We start from the raw sequence: 27,094 nt of genomic DNA, 5'->3' as shown, positions 1-27,094 counted from the left end.
TGCTGACCAGAACTGTATTATTTATCCATGGCCCAGCCCATTGCTGGTAAAAGAAACAGCATTGGCATGACTGCCCTAGACAAACCATGATGACTCTAAGGGGCAGGAAAGGGCACCCTTCCTGGCAGAGCACAACCAGAACACCATTAGCCTTTGAAAGCCAGGTAAAGGAGCTGGGTCTGGAACAGCAGGCAATCAACAGTTGGCAAGCTGTTTATTGCCAACGCTGTATCTTTCCTCAATTCTAATAGGAAGATGTTAATATCTGCCTCCTCATCTAACAGGGCCATCATTCCTGGGGTCACCTGCACCTATGATCCAACAGGACCATCATTCCTAGGGTCACCTGCACCTATGATCCAACAGGGCCATCATTCCTGGGGTCACCTGCACCTAAGATCCAACAGGACCATCATTCCTAGGTCACCTATGCCTATGATCCAACAGGACCATCATTCCTGGGGTCACCTGCACCTATGAGCCAACAGGACCATCATTCCTGGGGTCACCTACGCCTATGATCCAACAGGACCATCATTCCTAGGGTCACCTGCACCTATGATCCAACAGGACCATCATTCCTAGGGTCACCTGCACCTATGATCCAACAGGACCATCATTCCTGGGGTCACCTGCACCTATGATCCAACAGGACCATCATTCCTGGGGTCACCTGCACCTATGATCCAACAGGACCATCATTCCTGGGGTCACCTGCACCTATGATCCAACAGGACCATCATTCCTGGGGTCACCTGCGCCTATGATCTAACAGGGCCATCATCCCTGGGACCCTCTGTAGACAATGTGAGATATCATCACCATCATATTATAAGGCAGCTGATTACAAAGGAGACTTTTGTCCTTACAGAGTACCACCCTTGTCTTAAGGAAAAGCAATTTGCTGAGATGTGTGTTTTTGAAGCATTTTACATTGTCACTAGAGGCCTGGTACATGAAATACATGCAAGAGTAGGTCTCCCTTCCCCTGGCTGCCAGCACCGGCTTCCCTCTGGCACCCGGGACCCAGGCTTCCCTCACAGCTCTGGCTTTGTACAGAAGGTTGACCAGAAGGATGTCCGGTCTAATTAGCATAGTACACTTTTATAATTATAGACTAGAGGCCTGATGCATGAAATTTGTGCAAGGGGCTAGGCCCTCACAGCCCCTTGCAGCCCCGGCTTCATGTGGAAGGTCATGTGGAAGGTTGTCTGGATAGTCGTTCAGCTGTTCAGGCTAATTAGCATATTAGCTCTTTATTATATGGGATTAGGAAAAAGAAGGCTGCATTCTATATAAAGAAAGACAAGCAATAAACCATGAAGCTGCCCAACAGTGTAGGAGTGCTTCCAGAGAACTTGTTATTTGTAACAGACGGTCCTGAGCAACGTTTCTAAAGCATGTTAATGACTATCCCCGCTGGTAAGGATGGATCAAGAGCCTTAAGTTTAGAGGACAGAGCTTACTATTAATGCTCATGTTAACACTGATGCAGGCTCTTATGTAGAAAATGTGTGGATAATTCAAAATTTCATAGCCCTAGAGATTTCAAGGGCCCATATGCTTACCTGTTGCTTCAGGGTATAAGCTAATGCATATCAGTTTCTTCTGTCAAGCTCAACACTCAGGGCAATTTCACCCCATATACAGTTTACCTTTGAACAGCACAGGTTTGAACTGCACAGGAACACTTATAGGCAAATTTTTTTCCAATAAATACATACTATAAACGTATTTTCTGTTCATTATGATTTACTTATTAATATTCTTTTCTTTGGCTTATATACAGTGTACAATATATGTAACATGAAATATGGTTAATTGACTGTTTATATTATCAGTAGGGCTTCCCGTCAAAAGAAGGCTATTAGTAGGTAAGTTTTGGGGGAGTCAAAAGTTATACATGGACTTTCAACTGTGTGAGGGTTCAACACCGCCCTGCCCTCACATTGTTCAAGGATCAACTGTAGTTATATGAGGCCAGCAAGGATTACTATTAATATGACTTGATAGTATAATATTTTTCTGCTTGCCAAAGTTAATTCACTGAATCAAATTAAATTATAATATAAAATATTATTATAGAATTGATCTCCTAAATCAATGATGAAACTTTCCAAAAGAATGTTCCCTAATTTTCTCATTTATTTATTTTTAATTTTACTACATTAGAATTCTACCCTCAAATGCAATGAGCCATTACATAGGACTCTAAGCTCCAGAGTAACATTAATAATGCAATTACATATTTTGACTGTGCCTGGAATTTTATTATTTTTTTTAGAGAGGAGATACATTGATGTGAAAGTGAAACATAGATCTGCTACCTCCTACACACCCTCTACTGAGGATCGAGCCTGTAACCCAAGGATCTGCCCTGGCCAGGAATAGAACTGGCAACCTTTCAGTACATTGGAAGACACCCAACCAACTGAGCCACACCGGCCAGGGCAATTATGCCTGGCATTTGTCTACACATATTATGAGAAGATTGGGAAAGGCTTTGACTTGTTGAAGAATATTACCCTTTTGAAATGATAAAGAAGTTATACAGAAGGCTTTGCTATTATGATAACTTTGTAATGTATTGACTTGGCCAGACTAACCTACATTTGCCTGAGTTCCCTCCCCTGAGTGTTTCCTGTGGGGTGGGATTTAAAGGTGGAAAGGAAGCAGCAGCCACCTGTTTTATAGATTGCGAGGTCGGGGTCTTCATCTTGCTGGTTCAACTCCTCAGCGTGGGGCTGCTGTGGGGCCTGCAACTGCTCCTCCTTCCTGGGTCCTCAGCTTCTGCGAGACCTATGCCAAGTGTGCCTTTAACTCAATGATGAGGTGCCAGGTTCTCCTGCAGGACACAGTTCCCATCCATCCTTGTATGTTCCAGCTCGTCCTTATTCTCCTTGACCTTACATCTCTCTCTCCTCCTTCCCACTGCCCTGCAGACTTCAAATTACAGCATGAGATCTAAAGAAACAGTTTAACCGGAGCCCACAACTGCATACAGTCAAGTCCCTGTAACGTTTTTATTTTTTATTTTGCTATGTTTGTTTTTATATTATACACACACTCCTACATGTGCTTCTATTTTTCTGATTGAACACCAGTTTTTAGTGCCATAATTAACTTTTTGGAATTTCATTCCATGGCATACTATCCATAAAGATCTTTGTTTTGAAGAGAAATGACCAAAGGTAAGCTTTTTACTTTTTAAGTTTCTACAATCCGGTAATTGACAGATGTGTGAATCATCATGAAATGGAGAGTTAAGGCTTAAAGAGGCAAGAGGGATTACTACACATTTAAGAGAGATTTCCTTTGAAAGGTTCAAAACTAAGTTTTAGCATTAAAAGCTAAACCAGTCTTCTGCTAAATTTTTCTTTGAAAACTTCTTAATCTCCAATCATTCTAGAAAACTTGGGCATTTTTATATATGCAATGTTGATTTTTTTCAAAACATATATTAGAGAAAATGAAAGTGGCATAGAGAATTTAAATATACACTGAGTGGCCACATTATTATGACCCCTGACGTTTGTAGGCAAATTAGCTATAATTTCACGCTGAAGTTGCTAGAGGGCCAGACCATTATAAATAGGGAAGCAGGATGTTTACCACAACAGTAGATGTAATTTTTTTCCGAATATATAGGTAAACAACGCGATTTAACAGCCTTTGAACGTGGGATATATTTGAATGTGAGTGGCCAGATTATTATGACCACCCCATCAGTACTTCGTTGGGCCACCTTTTGCCTTCAATACTGCAGCGATTCTACTTGGCATTGACTCCACGAGATGTTGAAAGGTGATGCGAGGAATCTGACACCATGCCTGATGAATAGCACTGTCCAGTTCTGCGAGATTTGATGGTTGTGGAACCAGCTGCCTGATGGCTCTTTTAACTTTGTCCCACAAATGCTCAATTGGATTGAGATCTGGTGATTGTGGGGGCCACCTAAGCAAGGTAAAGTCTCCCTCATGTTCTTGAAACCACTCCTGCCCAATACGAGCACCGTGGCATGGCGCATTGTCTTGTTGGAAGAAGCCATCTCCATTGGGATACGCCATCAACATGATAGGATGAACTTGATCAATAATGAGACTTAGGTATGTTGTGCTATTCAGACGCTGTTCCACACGAATTAAAGGGCCCAAATCATGCCAAGAAAACATGCCCCAAACCATAACACTGCCCCCACCAGCCTGAAGGGTTGTACTCATGCATGTGGGGTGCATGCTTTCATGCTGTTTCCGCCATATTCTCACTCTGCCATCTGCATGATGCAACTGGAAACGTGATTCATCGGACCACATGACTTTTTTCCGATGCTCGACTGTCCAATCCTTGTGTTCCTGTGTGAATTGGAGACGTTTTATCTTGGTAACTGCAGACAGCAAAGGTGTTCGAACAGGCCTTCGGCTTCCATATCCCATACGATGCAGTGTATGGCTAATCTGCCTACAAACGCCAGGTGGTCACAATAATCTGGCCACTCACGTTCACATATATCCCACGTTCAAAGGCTGTTAAATCGCTTTGTTTACCCGTATCTTCAGAAAAAAATAATTTCTACTGTCATGTTAAGCAACCTGCTTCCCTATTTATAATGGTCTGGCCCTCTAGCAACTTCAGCGTGAAATTATAGCTAATTTGCCTACAAACGTCAGGGGTCATAATAATGTGGCCACTCAGTGTATAGATCTCTATATAAAGAGGAAGGGTAACAGCAGCATCTATTGTGCAAAAAAGGTACTAACAGGAGTTTTCTAAAGAAGAAGAAGAAGAATTATAATTAACATTCACATATATGGTTCTGCAATGAAATTTCACTGAAACCACAAGCCTGTTTTTGTGAGTGTTAGATGTAACATGACACCTCAATACCACTCTACAGGGAAAGCCAGTGATTACCTCCCTTGTGCTGATGGGGAAACTGAGACAGCTGAGATAATAACTTTCCTAGCATCACCTATGGAGAAAGTGGCAGGACAAGGCAGAAGGGCAACTGCTGAACTCATACTTTCATCCAAAATGTCCTGCTACCATTTTTTAAAATTTATACAAAATTTTTAGAAATAGAAATACTGCTTATAATAACTATATGATGCCTCTTCCTTATCTCAAAGCCTTTACTCGAATTCCAATCCAAACCATCTAGGTACAACCAGTTTCTTCTGTTCAGCTGTAAGCTTCCTGTGCCAAAGTCAGAAGTATTGACGAAGATACTTCTGAGTAACAAATATAGTCAAGGCTAATACGAATCCATGGTTTGTGATAGTTAAGTGCCCTCTCATCTGTGGCAGATACCTTCTACTTTCAAGCATCCTCTCAAATGGACACAGTGTTTCACATATAGCAGATACTCAATAAAGCCTATTCTTTTTTTAAAAAGAAAGTATTTTTTATATTTATTATTGATTTCAGAGAGAAAAGGAGAGGGAAAGAGAGATAGAAACAAGCAGTGATGAGAGAGAATCATCAATTGGCTGCCTCCTGCATGTCCCCCACTGGGGACTGAGCCCACAACCTGGGCATGCGCCCTGACTGGGAATGGAACCATGACCTCCTGGTTCATAGGTCGATGCCCAAGCACTGAGCCACACCAGCCAGGCAAAGCCTCTTCAGTTTAATTGTCAACTGGCTTTTCATGGGGCAAGGCAAAGCTGAAAAAAGACAGTCAACAAATTGCTTAACTCTACAGCAAAGGAGCCTATCTTGAAGCTTAATGGCCATTTCAGAACAAATCCAAGAAATGACAAACAATGGGAGGAAGATGTATAGAACTTGTTATTGTTATTCAAGGAAGCAACACAGATTCAAAATAATGAAGATTACAAAAGGGTTTTTGATGAATGAAAAGAACACATTCATCATGACATGAAGTTCAATGTTGCCCTTTCATAAAATGCTGTTTGCTACCCTGTTGAAAAAGCATAGGCCTATCCTATGGTGGGTACAAAAGGCAGTAGGAGGTCAGCAGTATCCGGTCTTAGACCACCACGCATAATTTGCATTTATATTACACTTTATAGCTTTAGACAGCACTTTGGGATCTCAGGTTTTGTTTCTGTCTCCATTTGGCCAGTTACTTTCACTCTCTTCGACAGCTAGAAACTGTCAAAACAAGGCATCTATTTTATAAATGTGTTCAACATATAAAAATGGGAACTTGTCTAAAGCATATTTATCTCACTTACTGGAGAAGAATTCAAATGGAATGGACGTAACACCACAACTTGGAGTTGGAAGGGAACTTATGCTGGTTCATATGGTACCCTACGCTCCTTACTGCAGCGTCTCTAGAGATGTCAATAACATTATCTTCAAATCAGAAGAAGCTAATAGTTTAGACAATTTCTAATAATTACTACTTTAAAAAAAGACTTTAAGTCATATTCTATGAAAGTGATGATCTCAAAATACCAAAAATACATCTGCAAAATTATCTATGCAAAAGAGGTCATGCTGACGAACTGCTCACCTTTTACAGACATGCAGAGCCCATGGTCCATCTCTAGAGAACGCCTCAAACAGCAAAGTCACCAGTTTGTCAATCCATTACCCACACCCCAGTAGAAAGTTCATTCTGCTGAAAGAACTCTTGTCTTATAAAATGTTGCACTAAGCACTATACTGTTTCCCAGCAATGCTGGCCACGGAGGAGGTGAATGATGCTGTGCATTTAATTTTTCCAGCCTTCATGAGTCTGCCAGCATTGCAAACGAGTCATTAACAGACTCAGACAGATTGACATTGTTGTTGCTACTGCTGAGAAATCTCATTTCTTCTAAGACAGCAGAAGGACAATCTGGGTTTAAGTTAAAGGAACCTAAGTATACCGGTCCGACTTTCTAGGAGATTTACTCTGTCAAAGGCTGAGTGGCATATTTCATCAAAGGTCCAGGCTGGGAAGATAGGCTCTAGCCTACAGAAAGCACAGAAGTTGTAGCTAATAAAAGTGAAAAACCTAATCTTCACCTTGGATGGGTTGAAGGGAAGAGCAATTTGCTAGACAGAATCCCAGGATGTCCCACACAGCGCAATCAGCCACAGCCATTTCCTAATGTTCACACTCTGGTTAAATGATCTCTGAGCCACCAGAAACCTTAAGCCACTTAGTTCCATGTTGACTTTGGAAGTCAAATACCATGAGAAGAATCCACACATGCTAGAACTTTTATGGCAAAAATCTTTCTTCCTATGGGATTTATAATAAAAGTAATAAACTTCATAAGGCAGAACATTTACACAAGAAAAGTCAGAGGAACAGTTTAGAGGTGAGGGAATAGCAAACAGCTTAGTTTGGCTAAAGCACAGAGTCCTGTGGCAGAGTAATGAAAATGCTGGCAAGGACCCATTATCAAGAGCCTAGAATTTCATAATAATTGTTTGCATTAAATTATAATAAGGAGCCATAGAAGGTTTTAAAGGATAGTGAAAAGATTGGAACTGTGCCTGAAAATTAATATAGCAGCACTGTGTAGGACACAGTGAAGGCCAGCTAGTGGGCCACTGTAATTGTTCATGTGCAACCAGAACAAGATTAATGACGGGAGATAGAAAAAGAAGAGCAAACTAAGGAGCAATCCCTAGGTGTCTGGGGGGAAAGAAAGCTAAAAACAAGTAAACAAACAAAACCCAACAGTTCCTGAAAGATGATAAGCTCTTCTTTGGACATGATTGCCAATGGTGTATGTGGGTACAGATGTCTATAACGCAGTTTATAATGAGGATTCTGGTTTAGGGACAGTGAGTAGGGTGATACTGCATAAATATAATGCTAAAGCAAGGAAATAAGATCACTGATCTGTATTATTTAGCCTAGAAGACAACATAGGTTAGTAATTTGGAGAGAAGCAATGCTTTAGGATAGGAAGGAGAAAGAGGAAAGAAGAGAGGACAGAGACAAGTGGGAAAACACACAGCACACTCATCCAACTGTGGATGTCTACAAGCATATGGAAGAGGTTTCCACCTAATTTGAAAGGAGGGTAAATGTTGGAGAGAAAACCTGTTGAACTGAATGAACAGTTAGGGGTGACTACTGTGGTCATTGGGACCAGTCATTCTCAACCCTGGCAACACATCAGAGTCTTCCAGTAAGATTTTACAATCTATATACATAAAAGCCTAAGCGACCGTTCGAACATTCAACTGGTAGCTATGACGCACACTGACCACCAGGGGGAAGACAGTCCAACCAGTAAGTTAGCTTGTTGCTGGGGTCTGGCCAATCAGGACGGGGCTAGACGGGCTAGACATGCCCTGGAGCCCTCCAGTGGTCCCTCCCAGGCCCCCAATCATGCACCAGTGGGGTCCCGGATTGCGAGGGGGTGCAGGCCAGCCCAAGGGACCCCACTGGTGCACGAATCCGTGCACCAGACCTTTAGTTTATCAATAAAGAGACTTATCACTGACCAATTAAATTAGAATTTGTAAAACGGATGCCCAGGTATTTGCAGTTTTTAAAAGCCATACAGATGATTCAAATGTAGCCAGGATTGGAAACCTCTGATCTAAATAGAATGATGAAGAATATTAAGCATTAAATTAAAACATCAGTGGGTGGCAGAGAAAAGGAGCACAGCCTGCTCTCTGAATGAATGTGGTGTAGATACAGGGCGATGTCTGGAGAAGATCTCACGTCCGGAGAAGGTTTCTTTAGGATGAGGAGGAAAACTGGTAGATAAAAGAAAAGAAACCAGTGGATATAGAGGAAATAAATATGTGAGGAGAATGGAGAAAGGTTGGATTGGGGTGGGTAGTGGATAATGGAGCAAGATTCTGAAAAATATAGGAATTAATACAACTAAAAGCACAAAAGGCGAACTTTGCTTGATATGGTGGAATAATATTTATTCCTCAGAAGAAGGAATCAATGCATAGAAGAGGAAGATAAAGGGAAAATTGTGAAGTACAGTAGAAGGGGCATGATAAGAGAATGCTCTTTAACAAGGAGGATTTGGAGTTTTAAGAAGTGGAGAAGGGCTTCAACATCTCGGAAGGTAAAAGGCCTAAGGTCTCATTTAACTGAGGCAGATAAACAATCTTCCAATGTAACTTGGCATATTTCTCATGAGAAAAGACTGGAAAGATGACTGGAGTATGTGCAGAGGAATCACGCACACTTGTGAGCCAGCTGGAAGAGGTTAATAAACAATATGGCTCAACATTAGAAATCAGACGTTTTGTGTAAAGGAAGCAGACTGCCTGAACCAAGGTTTCAACTCACATCTACATTAAGTCCTACATTAAAGAGCTCATCAAAATTTTGAGTTAGGCCTGGCTTTAACCAGTTGACTAACACTAAACTATAGTTTAAAAATTTGTAATTTTTAAATTTTTATTATATTTATGATATTGGTTAATAAGATTATAAAGGTTTCAGGTGTATGACTCTATAATACATTATCTGTATGTTGTATTGTGTTCACCACCCCATGTCAAGTCTCTTTCCATCTCCATTGATCCCTCCTTTACCAACTCTTCTACCTCCCTGCATGCCCCCTTCCCTCAGGTAATCACCATATCATTGTCTGTGTCTATGAGGTTTTCTTTTCTCTGCCTAATCCCTCAAGAAATATTGGTGATGAGTCGGGAATCAATTTACTAAATCCCTAAAATTTCAAAAAGCTGCATGAAATAAATAGAGGAAAATTAGAATGTCAAGGAATCCCTGGACTTCTAGAAGGCATACAGAAACGAAAAGAAATAAAAAAAAACTAAATATAATTTTCCCAATAAATGAAGTCTAATAGAAATAGCGATCACCTCAAGTTTCAAACTCATACCAATGGTGAAAGAAAAGGGAAGAACAATCATGAGATAAGTGAATTTCAGAGACTCCATTTACATTCTGCCAGGTCCTGTTTAAATAAAAGGAAAACCAATTTATGACCCATCATCCCCATCTCCCTGCTTAATGTGATAATGAGCACACAGGCTGAAAGGCTTAATTTTACATTCTTTCCAGGACTTGGGATGCTCCCATCTATAATTTGAGTATTTAAGTGTCACCCACTGTCCTCCTGGGCTGCTAACAGAAGCTGTCCTGGTGACACGAGGGAGCTCTCCTATGGATAATAGACAACCCGCCTGCACAAATTTGATCTGCTAAGGCGCTATTGTCTAGTGTTTGGTAAATGGTTTGTATAAAAATCCATATATTGAGTTGAGCAGAAATGAAGTAAAGTCTGAGCCGTGACAGAATGTCAATTATGGAGTGGGCCAAACAGCCCTTTTCTAAAGTTGTTCACTTCGGCACTTTTCTTTTATTCCAAGAATTTTATTTAAATATCATATTCCTCTGTCACAAGCCACATTTTGAAAAACCACAAAATTATTTAATGAAAAGAAAAACTATTGTTAGGCAACTATTTTTCTGGGGGCTTCACTAAAAATAAGTTAAAATTGGCATTTTCAATCGCATCGATATGACATGTTTGGAAGTGAGGGCAAATGACCAGCAGCCCCTGCTTACCTAGGTCACAACGCGTTACATCTCTGTCACTTGCAGTCAGTTATATGAGGAATTCTGGGAAGGACAGGCCTCAGTAGACCACCTACAGGAGAGCTACAGAGATGTGGTGGGTGCCAAGCAATGGGAAGGAAGTCATGGACTTAGTAACACTAAGTTTAGGGACAATAATGATTAAAGTTTAGGGACAATAATGATTAAAGGACATAGTCAGATTTGTCAAACATAATGACAAGACCTCAATTTAGGAAGTTAAGACTTGGCAAGGAAAGACAATAGAGGAAAACACAGAGGTACATGACATAACAATTAAATTGGCCCCTGAAATGTGAGTTCTGATTTTCACAATATTTTTACATAACTAGCTCCTTAGTTCCTTATAGCATCCCTGTGAGGTAGGTAAAGGAAGCTTTTATTAAACCCATTCTAGAGCTGAGGCAACGGAGGTGCAGAGAGGTTAATTAATAACGTGCCCAGGAGCACTATCCAGAGTAAGTGCTGGAGCCAGGATTCAAGCCGAGGTCCTGCCAGGCCGGATTCCATGCGCCTCCTTCCTCTGCACCAGGGGGTGCTGACTCTGACTGGACAGATTGCTATTTTATTTATCTCCTTATCTTTTTTCTGGGCTGCTTTGCAAATTAAATAGATATTTTTCTCATTGTACACCAGTAATAAACAGAAAATCTATTTACAAAGAATTCAAAGATAAAAGACATTCTTTTTATTCACATCCAACATAAAAGAAATCAAAAACAATAAGAACGGGGATGGGGAGTGACTATTAATGGGTAGTATTGGAGTGTGGGAAGAGGAAAACCTTCTGGAGATGAATGGTGGTGATGGTTGTACAACAAGGTTGAATGTATTTAGTGTCACTGAACTGAACCCTAAAAACGGAAAATTTGATGTTATGTTTATTTTATCACGAAGATAAGCCAATACAACATTTTAAAAATCACACTAGAACTTTGACTGAAATGCTGTTGTACAAAAAAGAAATTACTACAGGGTAAAATCTACGTCTGCTGTTGATTATGTTAAATATGCTGCTCGTCTCTTTAAATGTGACCTATATTTTAGTAAAGTCTGATAAAAAGAAAAACTAAATCTCATTTTTCATTTGTACTAGATTCGTTTTGTAATAATTATCAAGTGAGTCTTGTGAAATCAAATGAAATCTAAGAGAGAAAAGTAGAACATTTAATCTTACTTAAGGCTAATCATGCCTTTCACAGCATTCACTATGAAATGACTAAACCTCACCATACTAGTGTTTATCTGTTAAAGTGAGTTAATTTATACAAAGCAGAAAAACAACAGTAACAACAAAGTGTATACTTGTAAATTATACTGATAATTATCAATGCTGATAATTATGGATACTCCTTCTGAAATGCTTTGGATTATAAACTCCATTAGCACAGGAACTTGCCTTATTCTTTACTATATGTTCAGAATTTCGCAAATAACAGAAGGGAGGAAAGAAAGAGAATGGAGAGAAAAAAAACTAATGGCTTTAAAGACACATCCAGACAGTCATCCAGAAAACATGGGATCTCAAACTCTGAAATAGTTAGTAGTTCACCAAGTAGAGTTGATAATGTCAAAAGCTACTTTTTCGAGAGCCATGCTCAACAGATATAGTAGCAGCATTAATACATTTCACCAATCTATCATCTGAAAATAATAACTGGAGTTTAGAACATTTCAGTAAAGGGTCATCACAGGCAATTAATCAGATTCTGTGCTTGCGGATCCTGTTTGCTAACCTCTAGAGCAGGGATGGGCAAGCTTTTTGTGAGTGCGTGCCAAAACCAGCAAAATCGCCGACTCAAATTTCTTCTGCGTGCCAACCCTAATTTTTTGAGAACATGTTACGCCTACTTGATATCTCTTAAGGTGTACGTATGTGAAGAACCTTGAAGAAATAATAAAATTCATTCGAGCGACAAAAACACAGTATAAGATGATTAAAAATACATTTATTTTTTAATGTATACATGTACACTGATAGTCCGAAAGAAAACTTTATGACTCCGTTTGATATTATCAGTGGGATTTTTGCTGCTGCATCACTGATGACAGAGATTTTACATCAGGTTTATATTTCGTGACCTTCAGAGATATGCACGAGCTACTACTTTCATCCGTCAGGGTACTTATTATGAGACTTAACAAAATTCATCACTGAGAACAAAGATTCACAAGTGTATGTGGATGAAACCAAAACACTGGTCAGATCTAGGAAGGCAGGGAGAGTTAAGGCAGAGGCATAGAAATTGCTCTTCCCCTCTCTCGTCAATCACGTCTATGGTCCTTAAGATAACTTGTTATGTAAAATTATTTATTTATCTAAGATGCACCTATACTGAATTTATCTGAAAAATAAAAAAGTCAATATTAAGAAAAAAATTGTAAATGGAAGATTATAAGAGAGGGTTTCGCGTGCCAGCAAAAGTTACTGGCGTGCCATATTTGGCACGTGTGCCAGGGGTTACCCACCCCTGCTCTAGGGTTTGTCCTGTAAGGTCCCTATTCAGGTAGAGAATATCATTTCAAACCCATTTAACAAGCCTCCTCTTATTGTCCCCAGTAATTACTACCCTTTTTCCAATCATCTTATTGGTATTATGTAGGTCACCAGGAAGGTCACCAAAATGCTGTTTTATCTGCCTTTGGGATGTATAGGGTGTTGTTCTTTTCCTTTTTAACCTTTCCTTGCTTTGAGGTTGTTAGAAATAGTAGCAATAATAGAATATCAGAAAATCAAAGCCCCACTATTATTTGGTCAAAAGCCTCCATCACTTATTCCCTTCACCTACATCTAAGAGAAGCAATCACAGTCGTCAATCACAGCAGTCAGATGATTACTCATCAGAACGCTCTAACATTCAATTTCTAGAGGTCAATTACTTTATACCTTGCTCTGGGAGTTTTCCAGATTAAGATTTAATTAATTTTATTCCTCTGACCAGGAGACTAAGTTATCTGAGACTTAGAAAAAGAAGTATTCCCAGTCTCCTGTCAGAAAGGGAATATCTATCACTGAATCATGGAAGCCTTTTGGAGAATCATCAAATTTGACTGTGATTATTTTAATGCTTTTCAAAAAATACCATTAAGAGTATGAGTATGAAGCTTAGAAAAAGAAGACTCATTAAATCAAATGTTAAACAAAAAGTCTACAGCTAACTAAAAATAAAATAACATCAGGAAAGCCTGAGGAAATCTCCTATGCCCCACGGACCCAAGGAAGCACCCCCTTCCAGTCACACCAAAAACATCACTGCAAAAGGAAGCACAAGGAATCCTTTTTATTATTCCCTGAGGGGCAGTGGGCTGACAGCAGTGCTCATTCTAGCTAAATAAATATTTAGCTGGCAGGATCTTTTATGAAGGTCTCCTTTCCCATCACCCTCAAATTACAGTATGCAGGACTTGCACAGTAGGTCAACATGCATCCAAATCCATTGATCACTGACGAATAAGCAAACAGTACTACTTTAACAAGTATGTAAGACACTAGTGTAATTACTGTCTTTTAAAAAAATGCAAGATTTTTTTAATGGCATAAGTATATACACTGAGTGGCCAGATTATTATGACCACCTGACATTTGTAGGCAAATTAGCTATAATTTTGCGCTGAAGTTGCTAGAGGGCCAGACCATTATAAATAGGGAAGCAGGTTGTTTACCATGACAGTAGAAGTGATTTTTTTCTGAAGATATGGGTTAACAACGCGATTTAACAGCCTTTGAAGGTGCTTCCCTATTTCTAATAGTCTGGCACTCTAGCAACTTCAAGGCGAAATTATAGCTAATTTGCCTACAAACGTCAGGTGTCATAAAAATCTGGCCACTCAGTGTATATATACTCAATAGAGAATAACCAAGACAGCTGTCAATCATTCCCACATTTCTCCTTACAGCCTGCCACAAGTTTGTAGTTTGCAATTAAGTTCTTTTCTCTCTCCCCCTCTCTCTCTCTGCATTTTTTATAAATTTTCTTAAAACTACTTCTAAGGAAGAATAAATGGAGAAAAATTCATCAATAACCAACATTACCTGAGAACCTACAGGGTGTATAAAACAGAACTATGTTCTCATCATCCAATATTGTGAAGGACTATTTTATGGAAGAGGGATTACACTATTTCCTTTAACCCAAAGGCTAGACAGGCAAGTTTGCAAGAGACAGAGTGTGCTGCACTCACAGAAGGCTTTCTAATAGCCCATTTCACTGAATGGAGAAAGGTTTCCTCAATAGGTGGTGTGCTCTGTATTACTAAATGTCTAAATGTTGGAATGCACAAAAGTAACAACAGAGGGGCACTACAGAAAAGATCATGTGTTGGAGGGTTGCTGAATTAGAAGACCTCAAAAGTTATTAGTAAAAATGACCTGTCTACAGAAATCATTCTTATTATTGTTAGTAGTTAACTAATAAGTGGGATAAGAGTCCAAAGGAGTTTATAGGATAGACAATTTTTACATCATGTTATAGAGGAACCGAGTGTAGATAACAGAAAGCTAAAAGGCAATGCAGTAAGGAAGGTTTACACTGAACATCAAGACATATTATCAGCAAATACACCTATTTTCCAAGGAAGGGCCAAAAAAATTCAGCTTCAGTCTGACAAGGGAAGGCACTCTTGTTTGATTCAATGTAGCCAAGAGGGCGGGAGATACTCCATAACTCTCAATGTTACCTACAGTTCTGAAATAAAAAGCTGTCTGCAGTAAGCACTATGTGACAACACCAATGGAAAGTCTCAATAAAAATTTCCCCAGTACACACTGTCACGGAAGCAATCCTTTCAAGACAACTCCCTAGCAAATAGCTACTTGGGGGAAAGAAATATGCTTCTTGCTGCTGAAGGTTCACAAAGCCACAGCAGAGGGTCAGCGCGACCTTTCCCTTTCTCCCCTGATGCAGTGCCATCAATTCTGAGCACAATGTTTTAGGGTCTAATGGAAAAGTCACTAAGTATTGACTTTGCTACAGCTCCTTCTCATTCCATGATGCTGTGTTGATGAACAAGAAAAGTGGCATTTGGGGCAAAGGAAGAATCACATATTCCTGTGCTGTTATCAAGTTAATAAACTGTCAAGTGGCAATGATTCTAAAGAGCTTCAACAAGGACTGTAAAACGAAAAACGAGAAATTCACTTGTAATTTACTTAAGGCATAGAAGTTAATGCTTAATCCTTTCCATGTAATTTAAGAGGAAGTATGTGCAAGAGGAAGTGAAAAACACTAGAGATTAAAAACAGCAATATCTTTATGATTTTTCCTTGCAAATTATTAACATTATATAGTACAATAAATGCATACATTTAATATAAATATCTTATTTACACCTCACGAAACTTATCTGTCTTAATTCACAGGTGAAGAAATGGAGCCTCCAAGTTACTGAGCAAAATCACAAGCCAGTGGTGGCAGAGCTGGTATTGAAACATAGGTCTGCTTTACACCGTTCTCTGTGCTTCTGCTTCTAGTAGTTTAATATATCTTGAGGGAATTACTCAACTGGAATCAAAGGTAGACTGGGAGGAACCAAGACCAGGGTTTAATAATGGATGAGAACAGATGGAGGGAGGCTGATATTAAGGACATATTTATGGAGAAAAGGACATCTACATTGTCTCTGAAGAGACTGCTAGGATTTCAATAGGCAAAGAAGGGCAGCATGGCATTCCAAACATAGAGGATTTGAACAGGATGAGTAAATAGAGCAGGGTAAAGGTGCAGGGCTTACTGTCGACCTATGAAGAGTGCTGTGGTCTGGCTCACAGCCACTTTAAAATACAAATTCCTGGTTGAGAACTTGGACTTTACTTTGTAGGCAATGGGGACCCACCAAAGGCCTCTGTGCAGGGGGTTTGTGCATTACACCTCAAGAGAAGTCAGTGTAGAGTATTGTGTGCCCAACGATCCATGGACCCCCACAAAGATGCATGTGCCTGCTGTGTCCCAGGAGCATGTGACTGTATAGATGGGTCTCTGACATATCTTACCTGGTTGCTAGATCACCACCTTCGGTTGCTCTGACCCTTCCTCATGGCTCCTTTGCTGGGTCCTCCTTACCTATTTTACCTTTACACAGTGGAGAATGTCAGGGGATTAGTCTTCAGATCTTTGCTGTTCTTCATCGAACTCATTCTAGCAGACCTTATGCAAACGTTTAATACTGTTATTTTTGATGACTATCAAATACAACTCTGCAGTCCAGATCTCCAGCCTCAACTTTAGACTCCCCCTGGATGCCTAATAGATATCTCAAACTTAGCAAGGTCAAATTCAACCAGATCTCTCTCTCTTCCCAAATGTTCTCCCATCTAAGTCTTCTCCATAGTAGTCAATGGCAACTCCAATTTACTAAATTCAGAAGACAAAAACCTTCAAGTATCTGCTCTTCTCAGCCACCCCCCCTGAGTCTACAAATAAAGCCTATCAGTGCTACCTTTGAAGTACATTCTGGTCCCAGGCACCAGCACCTGCCACCCACATCTGAGGTTGGCAAGCTGCAGCCAGGGGCCAAATCTGACCCACCAATAACGTTTTAAGAAAACCCAACCATTCTAGTCATTTTCATATTGTCTGTTCTGCTTTCGTGCTATAATGACACACTTAAGTAGTTGCCACGAAGATCACATGACCTGCAAAGCCTAAAATATCTACTACCTTGGATTTTACCAAAAAAGTTGGCTAACCCAGGGTCTGGATTATTACAATAGCTCCTAGGGTCTTCACCCTGCTTCTGTCTCCCTACAGACTGTTCTCCACAAAGCAACCAGTGAAAATCTCAAACTGTGCTGTCCAATATGCTACTGCTAGTCACCTTGGCTATTCTACTTATAATTATGTTAACTGAAAAGTTCAGTTCCTTAGGTATGTTAGTCCAGTTCAAGCGTTCAACAGCCACTAGTGGTTAGTGGTGCCTTATTGGACACTGTAGATTTTAGAACATTTCCATCATCACACAAAGTTCTGTGGTTCAGCACTGCTTTAAAATCTAGGATCATTTCCCTGCACTTCTCTAAACCCTCCAGTAACTTCCTTTTTTATTCCATGTCAAAGCCTTTGCTATGACCTATATCTGATTATCCTCGTCCCAAGTCCGCCCCTTCTCTGACCTCATCTCCTTTCACGCCTCACTCACTGTGTTCTAATCACCCAGTTCTGCTCATGGTGCCCTCCAAATGCCAAGGATGCACTGTCCCACTCAGGCACTCTGTACCTGCTGTTCCCTCTCCCTAAATATCAGTCCCCAAACAGCTGCATGAATCATTCCCTCATCCCTCTGCCTCTGCTCAGACATCCTCTTCACAAAGCTCCCTTTCCCAACCAGCCTGCTGGTCCCCTTTTCTGTCTTCATGGCATTGGTCACCAGCTGACCAGTGAAAGCTACTTAGTAAGTCTATGATTCACTAGTAAAATGATAGATATGACATTATTAACATCTGGAATTGTGACTGTTTTGTTCTCAGGGCTCAGAACAATGTCAGATACACAGTAGGTGCTCAATGACTATTTGTGGAATGAATGAGTGAGTGGTGAGTGAGTGAACGAATGGGAATACCCTGCAGAAGAGCCTGCTGGGAAATCCGCCTCATGGACTTCACTTCCAGATGTGGATTCACAAGTTTGTCTTTTACTTCCACCAAAGCTTAGCTTCCTCCTTTCAGTTGACTTTGGAAAAAGCGATAAAGGAAGGAAAAGCTTCTCAACAGCTCCAGCTGAGTCCTCTCTGCCACCCTATCAGCAAGACAGGCTGTGAGAATTCCAGCCTGGAAAACAGCTCTGACTTAGCAGCCCCTGCCTCAGGCTCCACTTACCTGCCCGGAGCAGCACTGGCCCGGCCGCATCTGCCTGGGGCTCATTTCTCATCTTGATGGGGGATTTGTGAGCCTTCCAGAATTTAAATTGGCATGACTAGCAATTACATGTAAGAATTTTTTTTTTAATTTATATAACTCGGGGCTTCATTTTTAATTCTGCGTAAGTCATGATGGAAATAAACTAAACTTCTTTAGTAGCTCAAGATATTATTCCTCATCCAGTCCGGTGGCATTGTCATCTCTGCCCACAGGAGACACCATTCCTCTCGTTTGAAACAGTATCCTGCTTTCCACCCTAACCAGCTCCATTTTAGCTCTAATGAAGGAAACGCAGAGGAGGAGGAAAGGTGAACGAAGACTAAGATTTAGTGGGAACTGCCGGAGGCCCGCTGGTGCCGGGTGCAGCACAGCCGACTTTCATAGGGAGCACCCGACCTCTTCTCCCCCCTTCCCTGCCCTTTAAGACACTTTAATTTTGCCAAGAACTCCAAAGCAGCTACTTTAATGAGCAACTGGCAAGTAGCATGAATATATTCACTCATCTGGCAAATTTGTAACGTATGCATTCCAAAGCAGGTAAATAATTGAAGACTACTAATGTAAATGGAGAAGTAACATTTCACTTACACGTAATACTCATAAAGAAAGGGGTTTCTATCCTCTGAGGTACACGAATAAAAGCAAATCTCTGAGATGATCAGTGACCTAGGAAAAGGTTAAGAGCAGCTTAAATAACAAATGCAGAAGTAGAATTCAGGCTGACATACATGTCTTTTTCCCGCTACTGCGTCCAGATGGTGATAATCAGATCTGAGGAGCTGAATTTATGTGGTAAAGGCACAACTCAAAGCCCGCTTGTCTAAAAATGCAACAATTTAGGGCACTTTGGAATGGGTGTATTACACACCACTTTGCATTTTGAACGGCAGGAAAATTTTACATTGATTTTCACAGAAGACACTTACATGAACACTCCAGTAAAAATCAATGGGTTATCTTCCCTTTCGCCATGACCATTAAATGTACCTACCAGTTATCACTTCTGCTTCCTACACCAGAGACCAAAGACCGAATGTTTCAATAATGTTTCCAAATTGGCTACTCTTGGCCACAGAGAATTGCCACAGCAGAGTTTAACTGCAGCCCGCTTCCCAGTCCTAGTGAAGAGGATACATTTCTTCTTAGACATTCCTGGCTGCAGAACCTTAATTTTTTTCTGAGGGAGAAAGAATAACTCTTTTTCTCCATTTAAGGAGCCTCTGATTTCCTCCCTGAACCCTAGGTAAATGCAAAAGTAGCAGGAATTTAAGGAACTCGGGTAAAGTAGCTGAATATGTGCAGCCAGAGAAATTGTTTTTCTCTAATTTCACCTCATAAACTCTCAAAATCAAAGTACATTATCAACAATCCTCAACATATCAGTGCAATGAAAGAATTGTTTTAAGGCTCCCAAGTCCCCAATGAGAAATGAGTTAAGAAAGAAATCTGAAAGTCTAGAAAGAAATCGTAAAGTTACATTTTATGTCTTGCATCTACATTTTCTATCTTTGTGTGCCAGAAATTGCAGGCAGTTGCTAATTGCAGCAAATGCATAAGTGCATCTACGTGCTTACTTCAAAGTCAGAAGTTCAAATTCAATTCTATCAGGACCTGTGAATGGTCTGAGTCTTTAGCCTGCTTGCTCACTCTCAAGTTAGCGACCACAGCCACACGGACACAGGCAGAAAACACTGCTCCCTGGTCAGAGACAAAGGACAGCGGGTTACTTTCCGCAGTGACATTAGCCAGAGGATCATCGTGCCCTTGCTTGACTGGTTCCCACAGAGCCCGTGATGAGGGTCAGGGGTGCATGATGCTCAGTCCGGGAGGAGAAACCCGAGGTCAGGAAACTCCAGTCCTATCATGGGCTGCGAGCTGACCTGCCAGGCCTTGCGGCCTGGAGGGAGACGTTCTTTTTAAGACACTGGGCAGTGAGTAAACCTGCACTTTCCTCCGGGGGAGACACCATCTCTTTCAAGGCCTTGAGAAGATGGGCCACAAAAGCTCACTCCATCTTACAACAAGCATCCTATTTATTATACCTGCATTTTTCTTTCTCTAAATCTCACAATGGCCCATGTCTAATGTGATAAAATCTGGCCTTTGGCACAGTAACAACATTAGGAGAGAATGAGACCTCTTTCTTGACTTCCAAACTTACTTTTTTTTTTTTTTTTTTTTCCCTGCCACACCACATTGCCTCCATATTAACAGAGATTCTGTTATTAATGGTTTCAATGATCAGTTTTGATTGCTGGTTCTTTCCCTAAAGACACTCTATGAACCCCAAACAGGTAACATTCAGAAAGTATTTCAAATTCTTTTTCTTTATAATAAGCTCCTAAGAGTATAGAAAAGAGTGAACTGCAAAGTGATACTGTTGCTGATAAATGTGTGTGATAGGATTTTCTTAATCTTAATGAAGAAAAGGAAATGAAGCTCTACAGTTTCCCGTCTTCGCCCCACACCTAGGCCAGTCCATTAGTTTAGTGACAAGAACAATGCATTATCCGAATTTCAAGCTCTCTGTTTCCCTTAATTGGATACAGACAGTAAATGCAAGAGCAAGTCCACCAGAAGCGAGGGAACGAGCAAAATGACAATCTTCACATCAAACACCACTCGTTTTTACTTTAGGAAAGCTGAAGGGTCCGACTTCATGCTAAGAAGTTCTAGCCCAAATTAATTTCTTCTTAAAATTGTCAGACAAATGTGTGCTCTAACTCTCCACTGTGTTTGTGGTGGCACACTTAGAACAGCAGTCAAGTCTACTTAAAGTTACCCATCTCCTTGCTGAAATACTCACTGTCTACATGTCCAAGGTATCTATGTTCTGTTTAGGGAGACACATTCGACAACCTGTTCAGTCCATCACAGTCCATGAGGTAAGGGCCAGTCATTCTTAACTGCTCTGTGACACAGCCATTCATCCACTCACTCATCCATACATCCACCCATCATTCCTCATTAGCTTCTATCAAGCACTATGCAGGGCAGGGTTAAAAAACAGAATGCCAAACAAGACATTGCAAACTTATATAAAACTTTGGTCTTGCTATAGTAAAAATAATTATTCCTTGAAAAGGAGGTGCACTATTTCTACATTTGTATCAATTTAACGAGAAATCACCAGAATCCACTTCAGATAAATGCTGTTTCTAGATATTGTTATGTAATATTTTCATTTGTTACTGGGCTTTAGTAAACTAATTTTCATCGCCGTTTAAACTTGTTTTTACAATGCTAAGCCTCAAGCTGTGCACGCCAGGAAGAACAGCGGGAGACGGACACAGGTCTGAAGGTTTAATGCAGCTAAGACTGTAACTGACGGGATGAAGGCTGACGGCAGCCGGAACCAAGTCAAAGTTCAAACAGCTCAAATCCGCGGCTTCCTGGAAAATAAATTACTTCTAGCCTAAAAGGTCATCCTGCGTTCAGTTTCTTTACCTCTGTATATCCCTGGAATGCCTACCACCACATTATTTTTCCCCAAAATTCTTCTACATGTCATGGTTTGACAAGAAAATCTCCCAGGGCTCCAAACCGACTGGAGGATGGCTCTTCAGTCCTGCACTAAGAGCCCCACAAGTCCATTCTTGTTCTCCCCCCCAACACGCCCCTCTCCGAGTGAGGCTGGCCCACCGCTGTCCCCATAACATGCAACTCCCATCCAAATGCCTCACTGGTCTGCTTTCTCCCTGACACACTAATGGTATTTTAAAAATTTACTGCAGATTTCCTTTTTAATACACACAAAACCGAGTGTGACCACAATATACTTCTCTGATGAGTAAAATCTTGTTTTACATTATAAAAACAAACATGAAACATTTCTAAAGAGAAGTGTTTTATCAAACTGTGCTACATGGAATACTAGTTTTAGGAGACATTAATTTTCTTTTTACCGCAGAATATAAGGGGGGACTCCAAGGTCAAATAATTTGGGAAAATACTGCAAACTCACTGTCTTCTTTTGAAGATTCAGAGCTTATGCTAGCATATAGAGTTTCTGAAATTTCTTACAGGAAAATGTTCAATACTGCTTAATCCACTTATTTCCTAAAATGTTTTTCTAATTGAGGTAAGAGTGGTTTATAACATCTACACTAATAAAAGACAAAGATGCTAATTGACCATACCTTCGCTACACCCACCAGCCAATCAGAAGAGTATTCAAATTAACCCAACAAAGATGGCTGTTAAATTTGCATACTGCAGGTGGGGCGGGCAGCACCAGACACCGCCTGCAGGATCTGGGCCGCAGATCGGGGACTGGGGAGGTGGGGCAGGCAGAGCCAGATGCCACCTAGGGAGGTGGAGCTGGCGATCGCCCTGGCCAGAAGCCTAAGGCCTGGGCAGGGGCGGAGCCCAGTATGTGAGAGGGGGCAGGCTGGGCTGAGGGACCCCCCCTTCCTGGAGTGCACCAATTTCGTGCACCAGGCCCCTAGTTATATATGTTTCAGGTTTGCAACATTGTAATCCAACATCTGTATCCACTACATCATGCCTACCACCCAAAGTCCAGCTTCCTTCATCACTATGCAATTGACCCCTTACCCACTTCACCTCCCTCCACCAGCCTTCCTCTCTGTAATGGAAATCTGTTGTCTGCCTCTGAGTGTTTGTTTACTTTTTTGTTGTTTGTTTTGCATTTATTTTTTAATATTCCACATGAGTGGATGGTATTTGTTTTTTCTGTCTTACTTCACTTGTTGTTGAAAATTGCAGGATTTCACTGTTATTATTGATGAGTAGCATCCCCTTGTAAGATATATATATCTTCTTCACCCATTCACTGGCTGATGGGCATTTAATTGTTTCCATATCTTGGCTATTGTGAGCAACGATGCAATGAACAGAGAGGTGCATACATCTTTCCAAATTTCCCTGTTCCCTTTCCCAGAGAATCGTCATCCTTCCTTCTCAGCTAATGTTTACTGAAGCTTATGGTGCATTAAATGGCCACTTTGCTTAACCCTCACTACACTCCTATGAAGAAAACATTATTACTCTACTTTCACATTGCAGAACATTGAGGCTGAGAGAGGCAAGGGCCTATGGCCACAAGAGCCAGGGAGTGGGCAAGCTGAGATTTGAACTGAGGTCTCTACTTCCAGGGCACAAAAGCTTACCCACCACCCTGCAACAAGCATGATGATCTGATAGTGATCCCAGAGCTCACTCAGTGTTGCCTGGAAATCAAACTACTGGGGGCAGGTGACTACCTTTCTCCTAGCAGAGGGGACTGGCTCCCAGGTCAGGTACCCACAGCCCTGGTGGCTTCCTCCCACAGCAGAGGAAACGGAAACTCCCCCTGGGTGTGAAAGGGCCTGGATACTTGTTCCTGGTGCTCCTCAGTGAAGGGGGCGGTGGGACTCTACACGTAGCAGAGGTTATGCTCTGGCCTTGGAACAGAGCACGTCTTTAACATATACCATTATTAGTTAAGACCCTTTTTCACAAATATGCTTTTTGATTCTAATGAAACTGTAGGCTTCTCAAAGGGAGGGCAGGGGCCCCATATAGTTAGTACCCTTAACAGGCCCAGGACAGCCCTGGGCACAGCAGGTATTTAGTGCATATTTCCTGGTGGTGTGCGTATGTACTTATATGGGTAAGTATATTTTGTTCCTCGGGAGGCCACATTTCATCCACTCGTTACATATACAGGATCACCTACTATATGCCTAGCACTGTGTTGGGTGGGCGCTGGGTTTACAAAGACACTGTTCTGACGCAAGGAGCTCCTATTCCAGCAGTAAGAGAAATGCACGGATGATGAATTATAACGGAAGCAGAGAGTGGAGTGGGCAGTGATCATGGAGAGCCTCACACAGGGCGGGAACGAGGACAGGCAGAGCAGTCACATCCCAGCAGGGCCCTGATGAATGAACCAGGCTAGGAAGGAACAAAGTTCTACAATAATGAGAGAAATACACCAACTCTTTTGTTATTAAAGGAATGCTAATTTAAGAGGAGATGATTCCTATCATTTTTTAAACTCTAAAGCTCACTTAATGACCAGAAGTCCTTCCAGCAGTTGTTAACCTTGAATTAGGAAAATTTTACTGATTTTTTTCTCTGGCAGGAGCCACCTGAGGGGATGAGAAGACAAGGAGCCTCTGAGAGGTTCCCACAGTTCATCTGTGTGCACCCCCCCACTCCCCCTTCCCCTAAGAGCTACATCTGAGCTTTTGCAAATATCAGATGGGCTTCCCTGCTAACAAGACTTTTTAAAGGTAACAATGAATGAAAACAATTTCTTGTTTCTTTGCTTATATGTTAGTTTAAGGAACACAGAGCTGTGGTGAATTATTGCCAATTGCATAAATATACTTTTAAAGAAGATTTTTTAAAACTAACATGAAACAAGACAGCTCCAATTCTGAGGGCATTTTCATTTTTATATTTCATGACAGGAGACCACGTCTATATTAAAAATCCCTTGAAGTCTTCAAGTCTCCCAGGCGAGGCCAGATGCGAAAAGTGCCCACTCAGACTGTGAACAGGAGAACTCCTCCCGCAGATCCTGCTAGAGCAGTGCTCTCCTCTCGGGATTCTAAACCCGTGTTTCTAAAAGGGCTGTGTTCACACAACAGCCTCTCCCACACACAGGTATTCAGCTCTACAACAAGCCCCCGCAATTACTTGTTCAGTTTTTTCTTCTGTATTGAAAGCCATGTCCACTTTTTTCAGGGTCGCATGTCCCCAGTATTTTGAAGTGCTCTGCACACAGTAAGTATTCAATAAAAAGTTGCTGAATGAATCACTAAATAAATGGAATGCCTCTAGAAGAAGAATATTGAACACATATGCTAGAACAAACATATCTAAAGGAAAGGATGTAAGATACAGTCTTTGAGAACTTGCCTGTAATATTTTAAGGAGCAAGAGAAAAATTCTTTATTAGGACATGGAATGCTTCCGACATAAGTCAAGGCAAAACTAATTGATTTAATGATTTTGCATCACCTATAAGTGGTTCTTGCCATGTGAACAGGAATAATGGCTATTGGACAGTAAGTTTCCTATGAAGAAATGTACTTCCTAGAGGAAGAAAAAGAGTTACCATTAGGAGTAAATTATCTAGTTTCTTGTGTCTATACTAAAAAAAAAAAATACCGCTTGCTCACTAAATTAAATAAGGAAGGCACTGGCACCCCTGGCATCCTCCCTCCTCCCTTTTTCTCTCCTTTCTCTCTTTCTCTCTCCCTCTCTCTCCTCTGAATGCCCCTAAGAGTAAAGACAAAACAAACAATGTCTGGTAAAACAAAATGCAGATGAGGTAAGAATCATCATCTATGAATTCATCACAGCTAATTAGGATAGAAAGTCCCTAGGATGCAGCTTAGGAATTAACAGGAAAAGATAAAAGAAGAACAGGGATAAAGCCAACATTTGTAAAAGCCCATATAGTCGCTCAAAATATAGGGACCTTTATGTTAAGACTCTCAATTACTATAACTTTCTTTTAAAATATATTGTATAGATTTCAGAGAGGGAGAGAGAGAGAGAGAGAGAGAGAGAGAGAGAGAGAGAGAGAGAGAGAGAGAGAGAGAGAGAGAGAGAGAAAGAAAGAGAGAAACATCAATGATGAGAGAGGATCATTGATCAGCTGCCTACTGCACGCCCCACAAGGGGGATTGAGCCCACAACCTGGGCATGTGCTCTGACCGGGAATTAAACTGTGATTTCCTGGTTCATAGGTCAATGCTCAACCACTGAGCCACGCTGGCTGGGCCAATTACTATAAATTTAAGCTTATAATTTTTACCCCAAAATCTCTCCTGTTTGCTGAATTCCCAATATTATCCTTACCGCCCCCCAAAAAATCATTAGAAAATATTAAAGATTTAATGGCCACCTCAGGGTCAGGAGGAGCGCGGTTAGCGAGCAGGCCTATGTGTGTTGTCTACAGTCCAACTGGGAGTGCCCCATGGTGGCAACAAGAAATGAGAGGACAGTGAGAACCATGAAGGCCCAAGATCACTGGTGTGCACTCCAAGCCTGGGACACTCAGTACCACGGCAGCCACCGCTGCACTTCTCTGCCTCCAGTTTTCCTCTGTTCATACAACCCAGCAAGAAATGGCTGCGCTTTTGTGAAGATCATCATGATTTTGAGCCAAAAGATAAAGAAGACAAAAATGAAGGAAAAACATTAACGGAATCAGCAGGTTTATAGAGGACACTTGGCAATCAACAGATACAACCTACCTCATTATAGCAAAGAAACACTGAGCTCAGGGATAGAATGTCTTTCTCTCTCAAGATCCTGCAGTGACAGAGCAGAGGCTAATGTCCAGTTATTATTCCTTTGTAGTCAGTATCATTCCTACCATATTATGGCGGTGATTATGATCTGAACGGGAAAATGAACTCTAAAGAGTTAAATTCCAAAGGCGAGCTGTACACAAGTCACCAAGTCATGACACCACTGGGGTCCTTTGTTTCCTGTCACAAAATGGGGATGATGCTTGCTAATGTACAGAATTCTTTTCTAAAGTAACATCATACATGGGAACGTATAGCAGAGACTACTGAATACAAACACCCTAGGTGATCTGTGCGTCACTATGCTCTCAGCAGCAGGGAGCACAACAGCCAGACGATGTATTTTCTCGTGTAGCAAGCAGTCCGAGGGCTCCCCGCGCTCGGGGAGGCCCCAGCACCGTCATGTCAAGGCTCTACTGCAGCTCTTCTCTCCTCCAGTCATCTCGTCCTCAATTTATC

General features: G+C 41.1%; 1 protein-coding gene across 2 annotated transcripts in view; it reads right to left on the bottom strand.

The window, feature by feature from the left end:
- Positions 1-27,094, bottom strand: part of EXOC4 (exocyst complex component 4) — a 753,652-nt gene that overhangs the window by 296,817 nt on the left and 429,741 nt on the right. The window contains exon 11 of one of the 2 annotated variants that reach the window (XM_059711816.1): positions 18,932-19,028. The exons of the other annotated variant lie outside the window; for it this stretch is intronic. Within the exon in view, the coding sequence (XP_059567799.1) occupies positions 18,947-19,028 (82 nt within the window). The 3' untranslated portion in view covers positions 18,932-18,946. Of the gene's footprint in view, positions 1-18,931; positions 19,029-27,094 lie in introns of those variants that run through there. 2 annotated transcript variants of the gene reach the window in all.

The sequence above is a fragment of the Myotis daubentonii genome, chromosome 10 (genome assembly GCF_963259705.1).
Source record: "Myotis daubentonii chromosome 10, mMyoDau2.1, whole genome shotgun sequence".
Lineage (NCBI taxonomy): Eukaryota > Metazoa > Chordata > Mammalia > Chiroptera > Vespertilionidae > Myotis > Myotis daubentonii.
Note: the sequence above shows the minus strand (reverse complement) of the source record. Positions and strands in the feature narration are given on the sequence as shown.